The 18,746-nt window shown below is 43.0% G+C and overlaps 2 protein-coding genes across 3 annotated transcripts; one reads left to right on the top strand and one right to left on the bottom strand.

The window, feature by feature from the left end:
• Positions 1 to 6,977: 6,977 nt before the first annotated feature.
• Positions 6,978 to 15,446, top strand: LOC141605232 (cationic amino acid transporter 9, chloroplastic-like). The gene is made up of 8 exons (XM_074423923.1): positions 6,978 to 7,439; positions 8,936 to 9,345; positions 9,751 to 9,927; positions 10,035 to 10,259; positions 10,379 to 10,555; positions 11,060 to 11,296; positions 12,094 to 12,189; positions 15,039 to 15,446. Exons 1-8 carry the CDS (start codon positions 7,190 to 7,192, stop codon positions 15,186 to 15,188), a joined length of 1,722 nt encoding a protein of 573 aa, XP_074280024.1. The 5' UTR covers positions 6,978 to 7,189; the 3' UTR covers positions 15,189 to 15,446.
• A 135-nt stretch (positions 15,447 to 15,581) lies between these two features.
• LOC141605233 (peptidyl-prolyl cis-trans isomerase FKBP20-2, chloroplastic) lies at positions 15,582 to 18,641 on the bottom strand. Of its 2 annotated transcripts, none has more exons than XM_074423924.1 (7): positions 18,537 to 18,641; positions 17,497 to 17,602; positions 17,184 to 17,419; positions 16,979 to 17,088; positions 16,488 to 16,596; positions 16,337 to 16,413; positions 15,582 to 16,053 (listed from the first exon to the last, which is right to left on the bottom strand). In XM_074423924.1, exons 1-7 carry the CDS (start codon positions 18,565 to 18,567, stop codon positions 15,934 to 15,936), a joined length of 789 nt encoding a protein of 262 aa, XP_074280025.1. In that variant the 5' UTR covers positions 18,568 to 18,641; the 3' UTR covers positions 15,582 to 15,933. The 2 variants fall into 2 exon arrangements, with proteins under 2 accessions (XP_074280025.1, XP_074280026.1); XM_074423925.1 differs by having other exon boundaries at positions 17,184 to 17,398.
• Between the last annotated feature and the right edge of the window lie 105 nt (positions 18,642 to 18,746).

Below are 18,746 nucleotides of genomic sequence, written 5' to 3'. Positions count from 1 at the left end.
GGGAGGACGACGATGATGTCGATGATGACGCAGACGATTTTGGTGATGCTGCTGAAAGGGCTCGTCCTAATGAGGGGAGGCAGTACGTTATGGATCACGGCGACGCCTGTAAGGTCCGCCTTGACCGTGCTTGGACCCATAAGTTCGCGAGCTGTTCCGGCGAGAAATTTTTCGAGGGCCATTTTTCCTTTGGTAGGGGATACAAAATTGTTATCCCTGAGGAGGGTCAGGCCGTCTGTTGCCCTCCACCGGGCTACACCGGCGTATACATGCGGCACTTGGAGTACGGGCTCCGGTTCCATTGAATGAGTACGTTATGGCCATCATTAGGGCCATGAACGTTCTTTGTTGCCCAACCGCACCCGTTGGCTATGAGGACCATAGTCGGCTTTGTCTGGCTTTGTCTCTTCAAGGGAGAGGCCCCAACGGTGAATTTATTCCGCCGGCTTCATCATCTCCGGCCATCAATCTCTGGCCGCGTCGGATGGTACAGTGTGCAAACGGAGCAGGGTTATGTCTCTGTTGATAAACTTACTTCTTGCAAGGACTGGAAAGATCGGTGGGTGTACGTTAAGGTGCCGGATGACTATCCGCTGCCCCGCTCCTTTCAGCACCAAGTTAATTTGCGGTGTGAGACTAAGGCGGAGCACGACAGATGGGTTACCCGGAAAAAACTCAAGATGGATGCCAGCAAGGTCCCCCTTAAGGAGGATGAGAAGCTGGCGATGAGGCTCTTTGAGGCGGACAAGAGTGGGGTGCCGAAAAGATGGATTCCCCCAACGCAGATCATCCTCCAGGATGAGCCGCTCTGCCATGTCGGCCTCATACCGGCCCTAGCACAGGGTGAGTGGGGTCGGTGTGAGGCCCATCACCGCTCTCAATGTTCCTGTTTCTCGAACTTCGATTTATTTCTTCTACTTAACTCTTACTTTGTTTCCTTCATGAGACCACTTTGGACCGGACTGTCGAGGATATCCTCCGGAGAATGGGGGCCGCACAAAGATAAAACCGTTGCTAACTTGCATCCCAAGGCTCTAACCCATGACCGCAGGACGTCGCCGAATGATCTCATGGATCAGCAGCTGAAGAGCTTGAATGTGGTGGAGGCCCAGGCGAAGGTTGTTAGTAACATGCCGCGCCACACGCGAAAAACAAGGTCTTCGGCGGCGATGGCGTCGACATCAGTTCCACCTCCCATTCCCCTTGTTCAGAAGGCAACGGTGGAGATCGTTGATATCACCAATGGGGAGGACTCTGATGAGGAGGGGTCTCCCCTTGTCCGTAAGAGAAAGGGGGCCTCTCTACCGTCGTTGCTTTCGCGCCGGCGAGGAAACGCGTCCTCCCGCCAAGAAGGCCAAGCATGGTACGATCTATTCTCGTGGCTCGATTTAGCCGGTTCATTAGCGCGCCGATGACGGGCTCTCCGGCATGTCTATGCATGTTGATACCGATGCTTTCGTTAAATTTCGCGAGATCGCCCGCATTGTCGGCCGTCGCTCTTAATGAGCAAAGAAGTGGAGGAGAAACCCGCGCAGTGGTGATCATAACGTCACCATTGACTCTTCATCCCGAAGGCTTCCCCTCCCGATTGCAGGTGGTGATCGAAACGTCACCACCGACTCTTCATCCCGAAGGCTTCCCCTCCCGGTGCGGGTGGTGATCGAAACGTCACCACCGACCCTTCATCCCGAAGGCTTCCCCCTCCCACCTTGTAGCGGAAAGCGCGAGGTTGATCGAGGAGTGGCGAGATGGAACGAGCGACCGGTGCTCGTATTATAGAGCGAGAGAGGGCCGTGGCTCAGTCCGCTTTTGAGCTTAATGCCACTAAGAAGGTGGCCGCGAAGGTGAGGCTGGATCTCCTCAATGAGCAGAGGCTTAGGGGAGATGCTGAGAAAGCGCTCTTGGCTGAGAGAAAACTTAGGGAGGACGCTGAAAAGGAGGTCCTTCTTTGAGAGAGCCAAGGCCGAGGCTGCTGCGGCCGAAGTTGCAAAAGCGGGCTTTGGAGAAGTGTAACCTTGTTCGAGGCACGCCGACCTTTATTTCCAGCAGAGGAATGAATTTAGGGGCAAATTTCGAGATCCGGGGAAGGTGATTCGGAGCAAGGAGGCCATTATTAGACAAAAGGAGGAGGACATTGAGATGCTCCAAACCGTCATGCTCCCTAACATGTGCACCGAATTCCGGGATCGGCCGAAGAAGCCGCCGGGGAAGTGATTGAGGAGCTCTTCCCTCTTGCTGGTTCCTTTCCGTGGGGCAAATTTGACGAGCTGTTTGACGATAAGCTCGAAGCTAAGGAGAAAGCCGTGGAGGAGAAGGCCAAGGAGGCGGTGAGGGTGAACATAGAGAAAGAGGCGGCCGCGGAGAGTGCAGCCCTTGCTGAGAAGGCTAAGGCGGCCAATGAGGAAGCCGAGAGGGGCGGGCATTTGAGGCCGCCGAGGCTAAGGCCGAGGCTTTTGAAGCCGAGGTCGCTAAGAACGCCGCATGTTGGGTTGCCCATCGAAGAAGATCTTTGCTACGCCGGCGATGGCAAAGCGAAGGAGGCATAGGGAGACGGGCGGTCGTCACCAGGCTCACCCGGCGTCTCGGATAGCTTCAGCTGTTCGGGAGCCAATTATTAAGCCTTCCCTCCCTGCCTTTTTTAGCGCTTCAAATGATGCCTGTAATCTTTTGTTTTTCTTTTCCTTGCATTTTGTACAACTTTGGTAGGTTGTGTTTTGGCTTATCCTTATGGGGACGGCCGTCGTCTGTATTCTCCTCACTTGTAACTTATTTTTTTTTTTAATAAGAGTTCGTTTCTTTTGTCTTCGGCTTGGCCGAGGTCTTTACCTCACTTTGAGTTTCCTTGCGCTAATAGTTGAGCGTATCAACTGTACTTAGCGTCTTCACTTTGCCTCTGGCTTGGCCGAGGTCTTTTTTCGTCTTCGTCTGAGTTGCCTTTTTGTTTCCGCCTCGGCCTGGCCGAGGCAGTCTAGAGTGCGCATCCCAACTGTTTTTAAACGCTTTTAAGGCGTTTTGATCGTTTCTGCGAGTATCAACTGCGCTGGCCGTAACTGCCGCGGCGTCTGCTTCCCGAGGGTGATTGCCGCTCTTGTCGGTGTGACAGTGTGAGCCAGCGTCTGCTTATTGGTAATGACGGCCGCTCTTGTCGATGTGACAGTGTGAGCTGGCGTCTTATTTCTTGATGACGGCCGTGGTGTCTACCACTTGGAGTGACTGCGACGGCGTCTACCTCTTGGGGCGACTGCCGTGGCGTCTACTACTTGGGGTGACTGCGACGGCGCCTGCTTCTTTATGGAGACTACCGCTCTTGTCGGTGTGACAGTGTGAGCTGGCGTCTATTTCTTGATGACGGCCGTGGCGTCTACCACTTGGAGTGACTGCGACGGCGTCAAACCTCTTGGGGTGGCTAGTGGCGTCTACTACTGGGGTGGCGCGACGGTGCCTGCTTCTTTATGGAGACTACCGCTCTTGTCGGTGTGACAGTGTGAGCTGACGTCTTCTTCTTGTTAATGACTGATGGGGAAAAAATGGACACTTTGATGGAAGACTCGGACGATTTTTCATTAGGTATAAACATACGTTGGGGTGCCCACAGCTATCTTGGACACCTCCGCCGCTATACAAAGTTTTCCGAGATTACCGGCGTCCTAATGGCTCATCAAAGGCACACCTTCCCGGTCGGCCGCTAGTTGCATCCATGAGGTCGCCCTCCGTTGTAAGGATGGACTTTTTCCTTTCTCGACTTCTTTGCCACTTTGAGGGATTGCATGTTGCATCCTCCGGCGGCTATCCGGACGTTGACCACCTCGTCCTTCTCGTCCTTGGAGACGAGCTTATGCGCTTCCCCCCGGTCCGAGACATACATCAGTGTTAGGGCCGGATGGACATCACTTTGCGTCGGCCTCGCTCGAGTGACTCGGCCTATGAGAACGTTGTAGGCGGACGAGCCGTCGATGACCACGAACTCGGCTAGGACATTCTTAGCCGCATTCCCTTCGCCGAACATCATAGGGGTCCCGATTGACCCAGTGGTACCAGGCCGGCCCCGAGAGAAGCTGTACGGTGGATTGGTGCGGGGGCTTAAGTCCTTGACTCTCGGGCCGAGGCCGAGGAAGCACTCCCGAACATGATGTTCGTGTAGGCGCTGTGTCAATCGGCACCTCTTGACCAGGTGGTTGGATATGTCCAAATTGACTACAAGTGGGTCGCTGTGAGGAGCGATGACTCCTTCGTAGTCCTTCCTTCCAATAGTCATATCGGGGATGTTGGAAGCGGGGATCGCTGTGTTGGGCACAAAGTTGATGGCCTGATATAGCTCGTTCAGGTGCCGTTTGTGCCCATGAGCGGACCCTCCGTTCTCGTTGCCCCCGATGACAACATGGATCACTCCTATCCGTTCGAAGACGGATTTCTTATCTGAACTGCCGGCGTCAGTCTTTTGGCCTTTGGCAACGTACTTGCCGAGACTCCCCTTCCGGATCAGTTCTTCAATGGCATTCTTCGAGATGCGCGATTGTCGATAAGGTGACCGGTGTGGCCGTGGTACTCACGATCGGCTCGTGTCACCGTCTCCCTTCGGCTTGGGGGCTTTACCCACTTCGGCCCTCGTTTTTGCTCGGGCGAAGACCTCGGCGGCCGATACGACGAGGGGGTTTTATCATTATACGCTCTCGGTGGTACGATCCCGAACTCCACCCGGCGCCCGTTGAGTCCTGTTTCCTGGCAGATTTGTCAGACCGTGACCTATTATTGTCACGGCGTCTTTCACCAGACCGTGACCGATTATTGTCACGGCGTCCTTCATCCGGGTTGTCCTCCCGGCGCTCTTCTTTTACGAGGGTTTGGTCTCGCTAGGGCCTACCCGGTTTTGTGGTAGTCCTCCACTTTAATGGCTTGATCGGCCCAATTTCTGGCGGCGTCCAAGGTCGGGCCGCCGCTCTTGATGAGCTCGTTTTTAGGTCTCCCCTTGGGAGGCCTTTCATCGCCGCGAAAGGCGCCGGTTCATTGTTCGGCTCGCGAATTTGTTGAACTTGGCGTCGAACCTCTTCACATAACCCGGAGGGACTCGCCTCCCTCCCTGTCCTCGATAGTCAAGAGGTCCGATGTCTCCACGGCCCTCCTCTTGTTGCAGGAATACTGGGCTAGGAATGCGTCTTTTAGGTCGGCGTAATAAAGATACCGACCCGTCGGGTAGCCCCTTGTACCAACTCGTGCCATCCCATGCGGTGTCGTTGGGAAGATTCGGCACCAAACCTCATCGGAGTTGCTCCCATGCGACATGTGAGACTCGTAAGCCTCGACGTGGTCGGTCGGGTCACCTTCCTCTTTGTATGCTATAGGTGGTAACTTCGACTTAGTCGGCACCGGGGTATCTAGGACGAGGCGCGAGGGGGTCGTCGACCACATGTCGGACGACACGCGGCGATCGGCTCCTCGCATTCCTAGTCCGGCTTCTCTCCTCGTAGCGAGAAGGACTTCTCCTCCGACTATGGTGAGTCGGGCTTCTTCTCCAACTCTGACGAGTTGGGCTTCTCTCGCTCCTCCGGGGTGTGCCTCGTTCGTGCCGCGGCGACGTTTGTCTTCTCACGAGTGCGAGAAGGACTTAGGTCTACCACGACCACTTTGGGCTCCCCGGTGTCTTGACAGGGTCGGCTTCTCCTAATGCTCCGTTCAAGTTTCTTGGGGTCACGTTTTGGGCCCTGGTCTCCTGGACGGTTTCCGCCGCTCTTGTCGGCGTGACAGTGTGAGCCGGCGTACTTCCAGTAGGTCCGGGAGCATCTTCGGTTTTTGTTGCGTCAACCACATGTTCCATGATGGTGACACTGGTCGCGGCGGCGGAGTGTCGGTATTATTGGCATCCCGTACTCGGTTGAATCGCTTGGCCGGCGGAGGGTTGCACAACCCCCATTTGTGGACGGTATCATCTTGGTAGAATTCGGTTTCGTCGATCCACGAATGCTTCTTGTTGTTTCGACATCTTCTTGGCTTTTGGGGTGGGTTTTTTGTGTGTGTATTTTTGTTTGGGAATGAATGTGACTAGCTTCTAGTGTCTATTCCCCTGAGACGGCGCCAATTGTTCGGGTGTAATTCGGAGCGAGTATTATTGTTACCACCCGTGGCTTGTAGAATGATGTCTTGAGTTGGATTCCTCGTCTCTATCGTTCCTCTCGGCCTCTCCTGCAACAATGAACGAGGCGGGGGCTTGGCTTTGTGCCAAGCGTCTTTCTCACTCCGACGCTCAAGTCGATAAACTTAGAGGGATAAGTCGTTATTACTTGGCTAAGGATGTATTGTAGAGAGATAAGGAAGATATTCTGCAGGATGAATAGTGATTCTTAGGTTAATTTATGGATCCTCTCCTCAATGAAGGTTGAGGAGTATTTATAGACTTTCACCTTTTGTCACGTAGTGGCCAAGTGGCTAGCAGGTGGAAAGACCGTTCTACCCTCGGCCGATGGACCCATGGCAGGCCGGCCGAGGGTCTTGGATATGAGTACGCGGATATGTGTCCATTTTTGGTGGTTGCCGGCCGAGACCCCAGGTGACAGGCCGATGGGTTGCATCGGCTAGACAGTCCAAGTCGTTGACTTTGCTGTGGATATCCTTGACCTTGCTCAATATGTTGACTTGGTCAGCGGTGTAGAATATGCCCCATCACTTACAAATGTTTAGGAAAATTACCAAGCTTCTATCTAATTTAATTTTAACCCAAACTATATAATATTTGCATTGAGATCCCTTAATTGGGTCTATCACACAGTTCTAGTGATTTAAAACTATATAGTATAATTAATTTGTATAACTTTTTTTAATTACATTAAAGTCTCTTGATTTCTGGATTTAATATATAGTATTGATGTATAAAAAACCTTTTTTTGGTCAATTTATCACATTTCATTAATTTATTTTTTTTACCAATTTATCCCATGTAAAACTTTTTTACGAATTTCACAAATAACCCTCCATTTTTTCTTACCAATTTGGTAGTTTGGCCGAGTTAAAAAAGTTTGAGTTGAATTCTTACCACATTGAGAAATTTCAAATCCCAACAAACTAATGAATGAAGCCAATCTTCATTTTGCCACTTGATCACAGTCAACACCATACATATTACCTCCGCCATTGAAATAACATTCCCAAAGCTTCAATCTTTGCTCATAATTTCATCCTCCATTGACTTCCATTGAGGATGAATTTCAATGAAACAAAGGGTTTTACCTCATCATCATCATCTACACAATCATGGTGTTCACATTTCTGGGATTCGGCTCGCCGGACCAAACCCCTTGATACCAGCTCCACCGGGGTTCTTACGAATTCTGGAGACGGTTTAATTCGTCGATTAGGTTTATTTGAGCTTGTTCTTATTGGAATTGGGGCTTCAATTGGCGCCGGAATTTTTGTCGTTACCGGCACTGTTGCCCGTGATGCTGGCCCAGGTATATTTTTTTTTAAAAAAAAATTATTGGCCATTTTTTGGATTATGATGTTTGAAAGTTAGTTAATTCTGTTATTTTGGGGTTTAATTTGAGCTGATTTTTGTAATGTCAATTTTGAAACTTGATGTTTATTTGGGTGTTCATTGGATTAATTTGTTCCATATTCTTGAAGTTTATTATTGTTTACTTCCTCCGTCACGATCATTTGGTTACCTTTTTGTTTGGGACAGGTATTTAATCAAAGCTAATCAAATGATTGGGACGACAAATAGGGTATCGTTTTTTATTATTATTATTGTTTTGGTGTTGGATTTAAGCTGAATTCTGCAGATTGGTTTGTGACAAGTTTTCAACATTAAGGTGAATTTGGTGTAAATGCAATAACACAAGTCTAATCTTTGTTAATACCGATATTTACTTATAGTTGGTATGGTATTTAGCACTGGATAGGAGTAGTTAATCAAACCGTATGGAAATGAAATGGATAGAGGGAATACATTGTAATGCGCATTGAGTGATATAAAGCATTCAATTTTGCAAACATGCTATAAGAGTTCCTCATAGATCAGCTAATGCCGATTTTGTTAGTCAAGACGAATTTTGGCTTATGATTGAAGATTCTGCTCTTTCATCATAGTAGTACTGTTAGTTATATATTTTGTCGTGACTCGTGAGTGCAAAGGTTTAGCTTTTAGGTGAATTTTGGCTTGATCATCGACCTCTTTTTTTTTTAATGCAACAATAAGTGCTCCTCTAATCAAATACTTGACAAATTTTCTGGGACATTGCTGAAGAGTGACGTTTATGAGCCCCTTTCTTTTCTAAAACCTCAATGGTTGTTTTTGAGGGTCTTTTGTTATGGTTCAAAGTCGAAACAATATGATGTCCATCTTCCTGAATTAGCATTATTGTAACAAGGTTCGACATCTTTATTGGTGTTACTCCATCAAGCTAATTAATTTACTCCCTCTGTCCCGGTCGTTTGTTGTCCTTTTCCATTTTTGGGTGTCTCAGTCATTTGTTGTCCTTTCTATTTTAAGAATGAACTTGATGAGTAATTTGATCATTCTCATTCAATTTGTTCCACTTGTCATTTAGTTATTGGTCCTCTCCTCTTTCCTTGGTCTTTGTGCCAAAACCAAAGGACAACAATTGACCGGGACGGAGGGAGTACATTTCTCGTCTTGGCGTCAGAGTACATCCATGGCAACCTTTGTTGCTTAAGCTCTTCACTCTGGAGCACTATACTCCAGTATCCTGATCTTAAGTCAGGGTCTCACTGTCTAAAGTTGATTCATCGTGACTAATGAGTCCGGCGTGTCAGACATTCGCACACAAGAGTCCGAGTACTAAGATGGCATCACCACGGATTGTATTAGATGACTGCACCTTAGGGTGTTTAATAGAGCAGGAGAAGGATTTCATTTAGGTTTTCTCTTATCATGATACATTGATATCAAACCGAGAAGCTTATCTGTACTCTACTTGTAATGCAGCTGTCACACTTTGCTTCATACTAGCTGGATTATCATGCATACTAAATGCTCTCTGTTATGCTGAGCTGGCGTCTCGGTTTCCAGCTGTTGTGGGAGGAGCATATTTGTATACTTACTCTGCTTTCAACGAGCTGACGGCTTTCTTGGTGTTTGCTCAGCTGATGCTCGACTACCACATTGGAGCAGCCAGCATTGCACGGAGCTTGGCCAGCTATGTAGTTGCTCTACTGGAGCTTACCCCTTCTATTAAGGGAAACATTCCTAGCTGGATAGGACATGGCAGTGAAGATTTCCTAGGGGTTTTCTCTATAAATGTGTTGGCACCAATCCTCTTGTGCATACTTACTGTGGTCTTATGTTGGGGTGTTGGAGAATCTTCATTCGTGAACTCGTTTATGACTGTGACCAAGGTACAAATATATTAATTTGACCTAGTAATTTTTATTGTAATGCCATACATGGAAATGATGGATTGGAAAGACGTAGTGATATGATTCTATGCTCGGTTTTAGAACCGTGAAGTGCACTTAGGTGGCGAGGGCGCCCGTGATGACGAGACGGCAAGCACGCTGCTTTTGGAAACATGGCTATATTTTCAAAATACTTTTTTTGTGCAATAATACTCTTTTATGGCTTTTAAAGACGACTAACGTTTATATAATTATATAAGTAAAAGTTAGGGGTAAGGTAGTGGCAAGGTTATTATAAAATGATGATTTCTAGCTATGCCTCGTTAAGCCATACGTGATACGTACTTAGGAATTGCCATAGACGGACTTTTATTAATCTAAACTATGCTCTTCTTTTTACTGTAGGTAGTCATTGTCCTTGTTGTGATAATGGCCGGTGCCTTTAAAGTTGAGGTATCAAATTGGTCTCCTTTTGTTCCCAATGGCTTTGGCGCAGTTTTAACTGGAGCAACGATAGTATTCTTTGCGTATGTTGGATTTGATGCTGTAGCTAATTCAGCCGAAGAATCAAGAAATCCACAGGTAAAAAACATATTTAAGATCTTGCATGTACACTAAATTATTTTGATTTGACTCGAATACATTATATCCGTAAAAGTTACTTTTTTCCTTTTATCTCTGATACGTAGAGGGATTTGCCTTTGGGCATAATCGGAAGCCTTATCGTCTGCATAAGCTTATACATCGGGGTTTGTTTGGTGATCACTGGAATGGTTCCTTACAATCTTCTCGGTGAAGATGCTCCATTGGCTGAAGCTTTTACATCAAAAGGCCTTAAATTTGTGTCTGTTTTGATTAGTGTTGGTGCTGTTGCTGGCCTTACTACAACCCTGCTGGTTGGACTCTATGTTCAGGTGATTAGCTCCCTTGTTTGATGGTTTATATTCTAAGTGATTTTACATCATCTTTGGTGTAAAACCATTCTATAAGAGACTTTTTGTATGTTAATTTGGTTAATGTTTCTTGTTGACAGTCTCGGTTGTACCTTGGTCTGGGACGAGATGGGTTATTACCTCAGCTATTTGCTAAAGTGAACTCAAAGCGGCACACTCCAATGAATTCTCAGATCTGGGTGGGTATTGTTGCTGGGATCATGGCAGGACTACTTAATGTGCATGCGCTCTCTCATATTCTTTCGGTTGGGACATTGGTATGTCAGAACTGAGAATTCAATACTCAGGCATGAATTTTCAGATTAATGCATCAAAGTTTTTCTTAAATCTCTTAAAATTTTTTTAAATATATATATATATCAAAATATTTTTTTGGCGGAAAGCTTTATCCAAAAAATGGGTCAACATAAGATTGTGTTCTATTTGCAAGTCTGACTTTGGAGTAACTTTGCCGAATCAGTCAGCGAACACAAATTTGTTAAATATTTGAAGAAAGATTACAAGAAAATCCCTGGATGGTCCATTTACACATTAAAAATACTTTTGATGGCTCAGTGAAGTATACATCGATCAGCGAAGTTCATCTGAAATTGCTGAATTTGAACTAAAATAAAATAAAATTCTACAATCATCCTTTTCCCCCACAGACCACATTTAATGGTTCATTTCTATTACTCCGTATTATTTTTGAACATTAAAAGAAAGATTAAAATATATCCGAGCTTGCATAAGAATGAGGATCTGAATTATCCGTGTTTTAGACAGGATATTCTGTTGTGGCAGCCTGTGTTCTATCCCTTCGGTTTAAAGAAAAGTCTACAACTCAAGGTTCGGCCGAGTGGTGCTCAAGATGGGCAGAAGGTGTAGTTTTGCTGGTTGTGTTGGCTTGTTGTGGTTTTACTGCTGGTGCAATGTATCGTTTTGGCGCTTCTTACTTTTTCCTGATCGTACCACTGGTCATAGCTCTTCTTGCTTTAGCAGCTCTATACCTACGTCAAGTAAGCTTTCTCCCTTTTTCATAATATATTTTCTTTCACTTTGCATCAATTAGATAGCTTTGACGTGATGTGTCAAGCTCACCGCCTGTGACATGATAGAGGGTCGTATACTCGCACATAGTATTACTTCCTTATTGGGCATTTGCCATAGGGGCTATTTTTGAATCAAACACGATGAAATTTGTGCTGCTAATTACATTGGTTGGACTGCCATCATGTTTTAAGCCTACAGAATAGTTTGTATCTTGACAAAATTGTCCCAAAAGTGATGGCTCTAATTTCCTGTTAGGTAATTTTCATCTTAAATTTGTTATTTTTTCTGGATAAATACAAACCGTAAATTTTTATACAATACTCGTTGAACATTTTATTTCTACTTCCATATTATATGAATCTAACCCCAACCCTTGATTTCGAAGATTGTTCAGGTCATTTGAACTTAAAAGGGAACAAATGACAGTGTAAAACGAAAATTTATGCTGCAAAACCTCGGAATTATTGGAGAGTAATTCAAATTTGAGATTATCGTGTGAAAATTAAGCAAACTTTTTATTATTTGTGTGAAACACTTCTCTTTTGTTGTATATATATAAACTTTCCGACCTTTCGAGGAGTATTTCAAGCGTATTTCTTTTGCAACCAAAAGAGCAAAAGCATCGCATCAACAAATTTTAGGGGAGATGATTGATGAGATTTACAATCCAGATTTCCGTGCTATTCTGTAGTCCGAAGTTTTTTTTTAAATAACATGCTTTCATTTGGATTTGTTTTTAGGCGTTTTTTTTGGTTTTTTTCAGGAGTATTCAGGTACAGATCCTAAAGGGTTTTCCTGCCCCGGAGTTCCGTTCTTGCCCGCCATTTGCATTTTCTTCAACATATTCTTGTTTGCTCAGGTCAGTTACAAGTCTACAACTTTGATCTGACCTGTATTCGACCCGATTTTTACTGTATACTATGTAAAGTGACCCAAACATGAACAGAGAATAACTAAGCAGCAAAAGACTGAATCCAAAATAATCCAAACCCAAAATGACTATCAGAACATGAAATTTCATACACATTGCGAGTGGAATTGAATAAAGAGAGGATCAGCGTCCATCCGTTTCATATAGATCCATTTTTGATTGTCTTTTTGAAGTGCTAGGAAAATATCGCCATGATTCTCAACACTAAGGTATCTCATAGCCGAAACAAAGTACTCATCACTCTTTTTCTCAGCCACTTCCAATCTTGTTAATTCATCACTAATCATTTGAGCCTTTGTCGGCTTATTTGATGAACCGATACCAGCTCCCAAAAAAAGTTGTATAACACGGTCAAAACTTGATTGCCTTCGCTTAAGTTCAATTGAATTGATAGTGTCTTCAATTTTTCTTTTGCGAGAGGAATTCACAGAAAGTTTTCGGGAAACTGAACATGCTGGAGATATGCTCCCGTCTCGGTAACCCGAGTGAGTATCTCCTCCACTGTTAACACCATCCTCAGTATCTCCACAACCTTCCGTAGCCTCGTTCATCGGTCTCATATGGATCCTTCCTATTATCTTAATTTCAAATAAATAAATTGAAATTATTTAATTAATCAAATCCTGAACATGAAAACAACCATCTATAGAATGAATAAGGGATATTCTACATGGTACCCCTCAATTTTTCGACTTTCTACATGGTGACCCTACACTTTTTAAAACATACATGGTGCCCCTAATTATTGTTATTATCACTAAGTGTACCCCTGAACTTTATTTTCCGTCAATTAAACTCAATATTAGGCGTTAATTGATGACTTGGACGCGTAACCAAGCTTGTCATTTATTATCCCATGACATAAGGACTATATTAGGCTCAATATCCATCTCGATCCTAATATTTATTGATATATATGGGCTAAAAAAATTTTGACTGAAAATTTATTGATCCCCCGCCAAATTATCACGTCCAAAGATGGATATTGAGCCTAATAGAGTCATTATGTCATGGGATGATAAATGACAAGCTTGGTTACGCGTCCAAGTAATTACTTAACACCTAAAACTGAGATTAATTGACGGAAAACAAAGTTTAGTGATACACTTAGTGATAATGACAACAATTAGGGGTACCATGTAGGTTTTAAAAAGTGTAGGGGCACCATGTAGAAAGTCGGGAAAATTGAGGGTACCATATAGAATATCCCAATGAATAATAAAATAATAAACAAAATTAGCAATTAAAAATAGCCACACACGCCATAGAACAACATAATAAATTGAAATTATTTAATTAATCAAATTAGAACACTGAACATGAAAATAGTCAGTAATATAGTCCGTATCCATTTTTTCTTGAAATTGTAAAATGGTCTCTAAGTTTATTAAAAGACCGTTTCTCAAGGGACTTACTCATACAAGTAAAAGAACGTATCCGATTGCATTACGGAGACGGACCGAACCCACAAAAAATTCAATGCATATAATCAATAGAAGTAAAAGAACGGGTATGTTTACGGTAACATATACATTGAGATGTCTGCAAGTAAAAAAAATAGCATAAATCTCTTAAAATAATTTTAGTAAAGGTAGAGAACATACCTGAGAGATGACAGTGCAATGTTAATGGAAAAACGGCAGTGGTTGGTGTGTGAGGGTTTTTAAAGCATAGGTGAGGTTTTTTTTTAAGATGGGTGAAATACACTGTTTTCGAGATATGTGAGAGGAATGGGGATATTACTTTGGGTTGTGAAATGTTTTGGTTTGGGTCATATAAATATCCGGTATAATCAGTAGTTATTGTGTGGGTCTTACACTTTTGAGACGGTACCAATGTACCATTATGTAAAAAGATAACTCATTTATTAATATTAAATGAATGATTTTTGAGTTTTTTTGGTCAAAAATTAACCAATAGTTACCTATTTTTTTTTTTGAAAGAAAAAAAAAAACTACCAAATTGAAATTTCTGTTCAAATTAGACAAATTTTTATCTCGAAAACATAACATTATTTTTGTCACTGTACATACACTATTTACTATACTTGACCACTATTTACTAACTCATTTACTTCAATTTTTTACTATAATTTTGACTAGTTTGGCCGACATTGTGGCTAATTTCGATGAAATTATAACTAATTCGATTGCCATTTTGACTTATTTGTCGGAATTTTAGTCAATTTGGCAATAATTTTGTCAATTTTGCTCATTAATTTCAATTTGATAGTATTCAGCAAAAGTTAAAAAAATAATAGGTAGTTTCTCGCAAAATTAAAGAACTTTAGGTTGTATTCTATAATATGTGTTGCATAATTATTTTTTTGCGGAGGGGATTTAGAGGGAAAGAAGGGGAAGGGGAGGGATACAAAACCCCTTGTTTGGATAGCAAAATGGAAATGGAAGGATTTGGAGGGGAGGGAAATAGAAGGCAATTATTTCCCCTCCAACAAAGGAAGGATTTGGAAGGAAAACCTCATCTCTCCCTTTCTCCTCCCCTCCCCTTCCTTGTTCCTTCCCTTTCCCTTTCCTCTTTCCCCCTCCCCTCCCTTTCCCTCCATTTTTTGTATCCACACAAAGCATAAATGACAGGATTTGTACCGACTACCGACTCATAGAGCCCGAATCCAAACCGATCAAACTTAACCAGACTCAAAGTACTTGTACCTGAAATATCCTGACAAGAATTGACACTTTCCTTACCCAACTGCCTGGTTTAGCTAGCTACAAGTCCATCGCCCTTATAACATGCACCATTGTTCACTTCTTATGCAGCTACATTATGAAGCATGGGTGAGATTTGTAGTTGTTAGCACCATTACACTCGGTATATATGCTTTCTACGGTCAGTACCATGCCAAACCTAGCTCAGAGAGCACAAATGCCTATCATCTGGCATCATCCGAAAGTCCACGAGCACTGTAATTTTTGAAACAGTAAATAAGCACAGATACCCGACAAGCATTGTGTATTCGTATGATGTACCAGATTATACAAACCGCGAATTTCAGATTCTTTGACGACATAAGCTGTCCGATGCTGCTGTTCCAAAGCTTGTATTGAGTTTGTAACAGATGCTTATTTTTCTGTTATGTTAGTTGTAGTGTTGTACATGCTATGTAATTTATTATTTATTGTGTCTAATTACAGTAAATGCTGAGTATTATTCTTTCTCTCTGAATTTGACGAAGAATTCTTCTCTTTTAGAACTTTTGTAATTTGTACCGTCTAATCGTTGGCTATAATGGTTGATGAAAGACCCGAAGTACTTCACATTATAACTGTGGCACAATCACTAGACAGGAAGTCTGCTAACTAGACATGAAATCGTCAATGTGATTGAATCGAGAAAATTCATGTTTTTCTGTAAAAGCTAACAAGTCATGTTTGGTACAATATATTTGATTTGTCTCGCTCAGGGAGATCAATTTTTCAATGATTTGTACGACTAGACGAGTACTCAAGGAGGGCGAAAGGGAGATCAATTTATCACTGATTTGTACGACTATACGAGTATTCAAGGAGGGCACGCTCCTAAAACAAGTGCTTCAGATTCCTGCAACTCGAAAATTAGTGCCCCAAAAAACCTGGTAGCAAACTTAGAAAGTACTCGAGTCTTGACTGGAAGACCTGTACCACTTCAACCTGGTAACAGCAGCATCCTAGTGATTCAATTGCAGACAACATCCGAGTAGAATCCAATGGTTCTTCTCTGACAATCTTGAATGCTCAGCAACTCAACGTCAAAAACCTCAAATTGCTTTGAACTGAAGAAAGTTGAAGGTCCAACCTGCGACATAGTACATGAAATCTTTGTTATGCCTACAAAACTGAGCAACATGAGAGCAAATTTACCAACACTGTTACTGTCGACTGCAGCGAGTCTTACAGTTTTTACATTCCAACCCTTCATTCATAAGCCATTATCATTGACATAGAGGTAGTAGTATGATGATATTATGATGGCATATAAAATGGCTCACTAAATTGTCTGCAATTCCGAATGAAGTATACACACATGACACAACTGATGAAAGACTGCTATAAGAGAAAGCGACTATAAGCCAACTGACCGGGGGACCAAGCTCTGGAGGAATGATTATTCTTCTTTTACCGCCTGGTTTCATGTCACGTATTCCTTCTTCAAAACCTGTCAAAACCAGATTTGTTAAGAATCGTTCCTAAATCTCACACGTCCAATTCACCATATTTTTGGCTGCTAACCTGGCACGAGTCCATTTGTACCAAACCTAATTTTGGCAGGAGTACCCTGCAGGTAAGTACTGTCAATGCGACGGCCAGATTCGTTATAGCCAATGTAATGGAAAATGACCTGCAGACACTCGACGAGGTTACTAAATAGACATCATATACAAGATTTAACACAGAGAAAAACAGTAACATTTGATTTGAAGATAAAAGACGATATTATCTTCAACATATGAAGCACATCACCAAATTCAGTTTAGCCAGACTTAACCTTCGGAAAAAGTACAATAAGAGAAGTACTGTTAAGCAAAAGAAAAGAAAACGGCTAAATTTAATTCAACACTAAATTTTCCTCAACAGTCAGGATCAAAAGGCGACGACTGTAGGCCAAAAATACAGCTCTGTCACTGATATATTCACAATGATAATTTTTGGTTTATCGAGTAAAATTAAGGAGACAATGGAAATGAAGAATTAGAGTACTCCAGACACAAGATGAGAAAAACCTGTTGGCCAGCTTTTGGGCAATCACCTTCACCGACTTCAAAGTCTTTGTAGATGAGCCCAGATTCACGTTTCACATAGTTTTCAGGCGCGACCACCTTAACCTCAAAACCTATGTAATGGATCATTACACCGACATCAGAAAAAGACACGGATGTTTCTGAAACTCTCGTGTGTGACAAAGAGGAAACTGATGCAAAAACACACCTTCTCGAACAAAATTTGGAAAGTCTTCTGGGACCTGGTTTTCTCTTTGTATGCGTTTATTTTGCTCCAACAAACGCCTCTCGTCGTATGGGCTCTTACTTTTTGTCTTCCCATAGGAAATTAAAGTCGGAAATGAACATGATGTAGCTAAACCAAGGAGAGTCCTCCTCCTTATAATTTTCTCATCAGAAGACACTTCAAGTAAATTCTGTTCACTGAAAATCCATGATAAGCAACTATTCCTTTCAAGATATAAGATTGCAAACTTTCGGAACGACTTCAATAACACCAATCAACCGGATCAACTTCTTACCTGTTGTGATGTAACTCTTCTATGCTATCGCTTGCTTGACAAAAAGATATTATCTTTCTTGGCGGAACTGAGTAATTGAGTATGGAACAAAATGATGCAACATTATCTGCAACAAAATTAATGAAAAACTCAATGTACCAACATATATATCAAGGAACCAGCTAACATTCCTAGAACACCGAAAAGTTCTTTCTTTTCATTTGGGCACATTGACTATGCTTTTTTATCTTTTTGTTGTAGCCGATACAAGAGCTGTTTGGATGCTAACGGGTTTTATACTCATGTCCTGAGTGCCACTATGAAAATGAAATTGACTCCAATTAGCATGGTAAACAGAAGGGACTGGCCAAGTGCAGCAGTAAACATTCCTCAAAATGGCAAAACCTATGGCATGATCTCAACCTTGGAGAAGACACATGGCAGCACTCGGACTGTCGGACATGGATTCCGACAATTTGCTATCGACAACCCATGCCTTACACACATTATTCTACCAAAACAACAGTCTTTACCCCTGATGACCTGAACAACAATTTCCGATAGATCCTAGTTCTTCATACATAAGATTGATATTCTTCGTTACCGGGTTCAAATGTACAGAATTGTGAAATGGGTAATACTTTATTGCAGTAAAATTAATTCCACATGAAAATTTACCATTTATCAGCTCATTTTGGAAACAGTTAGGCTTATATTCAACCCACAACTCCACAAGAATTCACACAAGCATCAACATATAACCAATTTTATAAATAAGACAAGCACTATGATCTATGTTACTCCGACTCTTCTAATTCCCCAACATACTGTGTCCGACACTCGTCGCACAAGGGTATGACTTTTTGATCCCATTTTTAAGCCAAAATATGCGTATTTTTCATAAAAAAGCCCAAGTCCGACACTTGGACACGCACGCATACTCTAAACGAGTAATAATTTAAAAAAAAAAGTTTCATAGGTTTGTATTTTCCAACATGAGTTTGTAATCTGAAGAATACATTAATCAAGAATTGAAGATAGTATGGGAAAGAGAGACTTACAGGGGGAAATTGGCTTTACCGATAAAATCATGACTTTTAGCAAGAGAGGTGTAAAATCCCAGTTTTGCGTTTTATCTTCTGTTGGGCGTTTTATCCAACAATTAGTCTTGCTGAAGACGGGTTGGAGCAAGTGACGGATAATGCCACTCACAAAACGGATAGGGGGACAAAGTGGGGGCACCCCCATGTGCTTCCCTCTCTCCTCTATTT

The sequence above is a fragment of the Silene latifolia genome, chromosome 10 (assembly GCF_048544455.1).
Source record: "Silene latifolia isolate original U9 population chromosome 10, ASM4854445v1, whole genome shotgun sequence".
NCBI classification, from domain to species: Eukaryota; Viridiplantae; Streptophyta; class Magnoliopsida; order Caryophyllales; family Caryophyllaceae; genus Silene; species Silene latifolia.
This window is presented reverse-complemented; position numbering and strand designations above follow the sequence as displayed.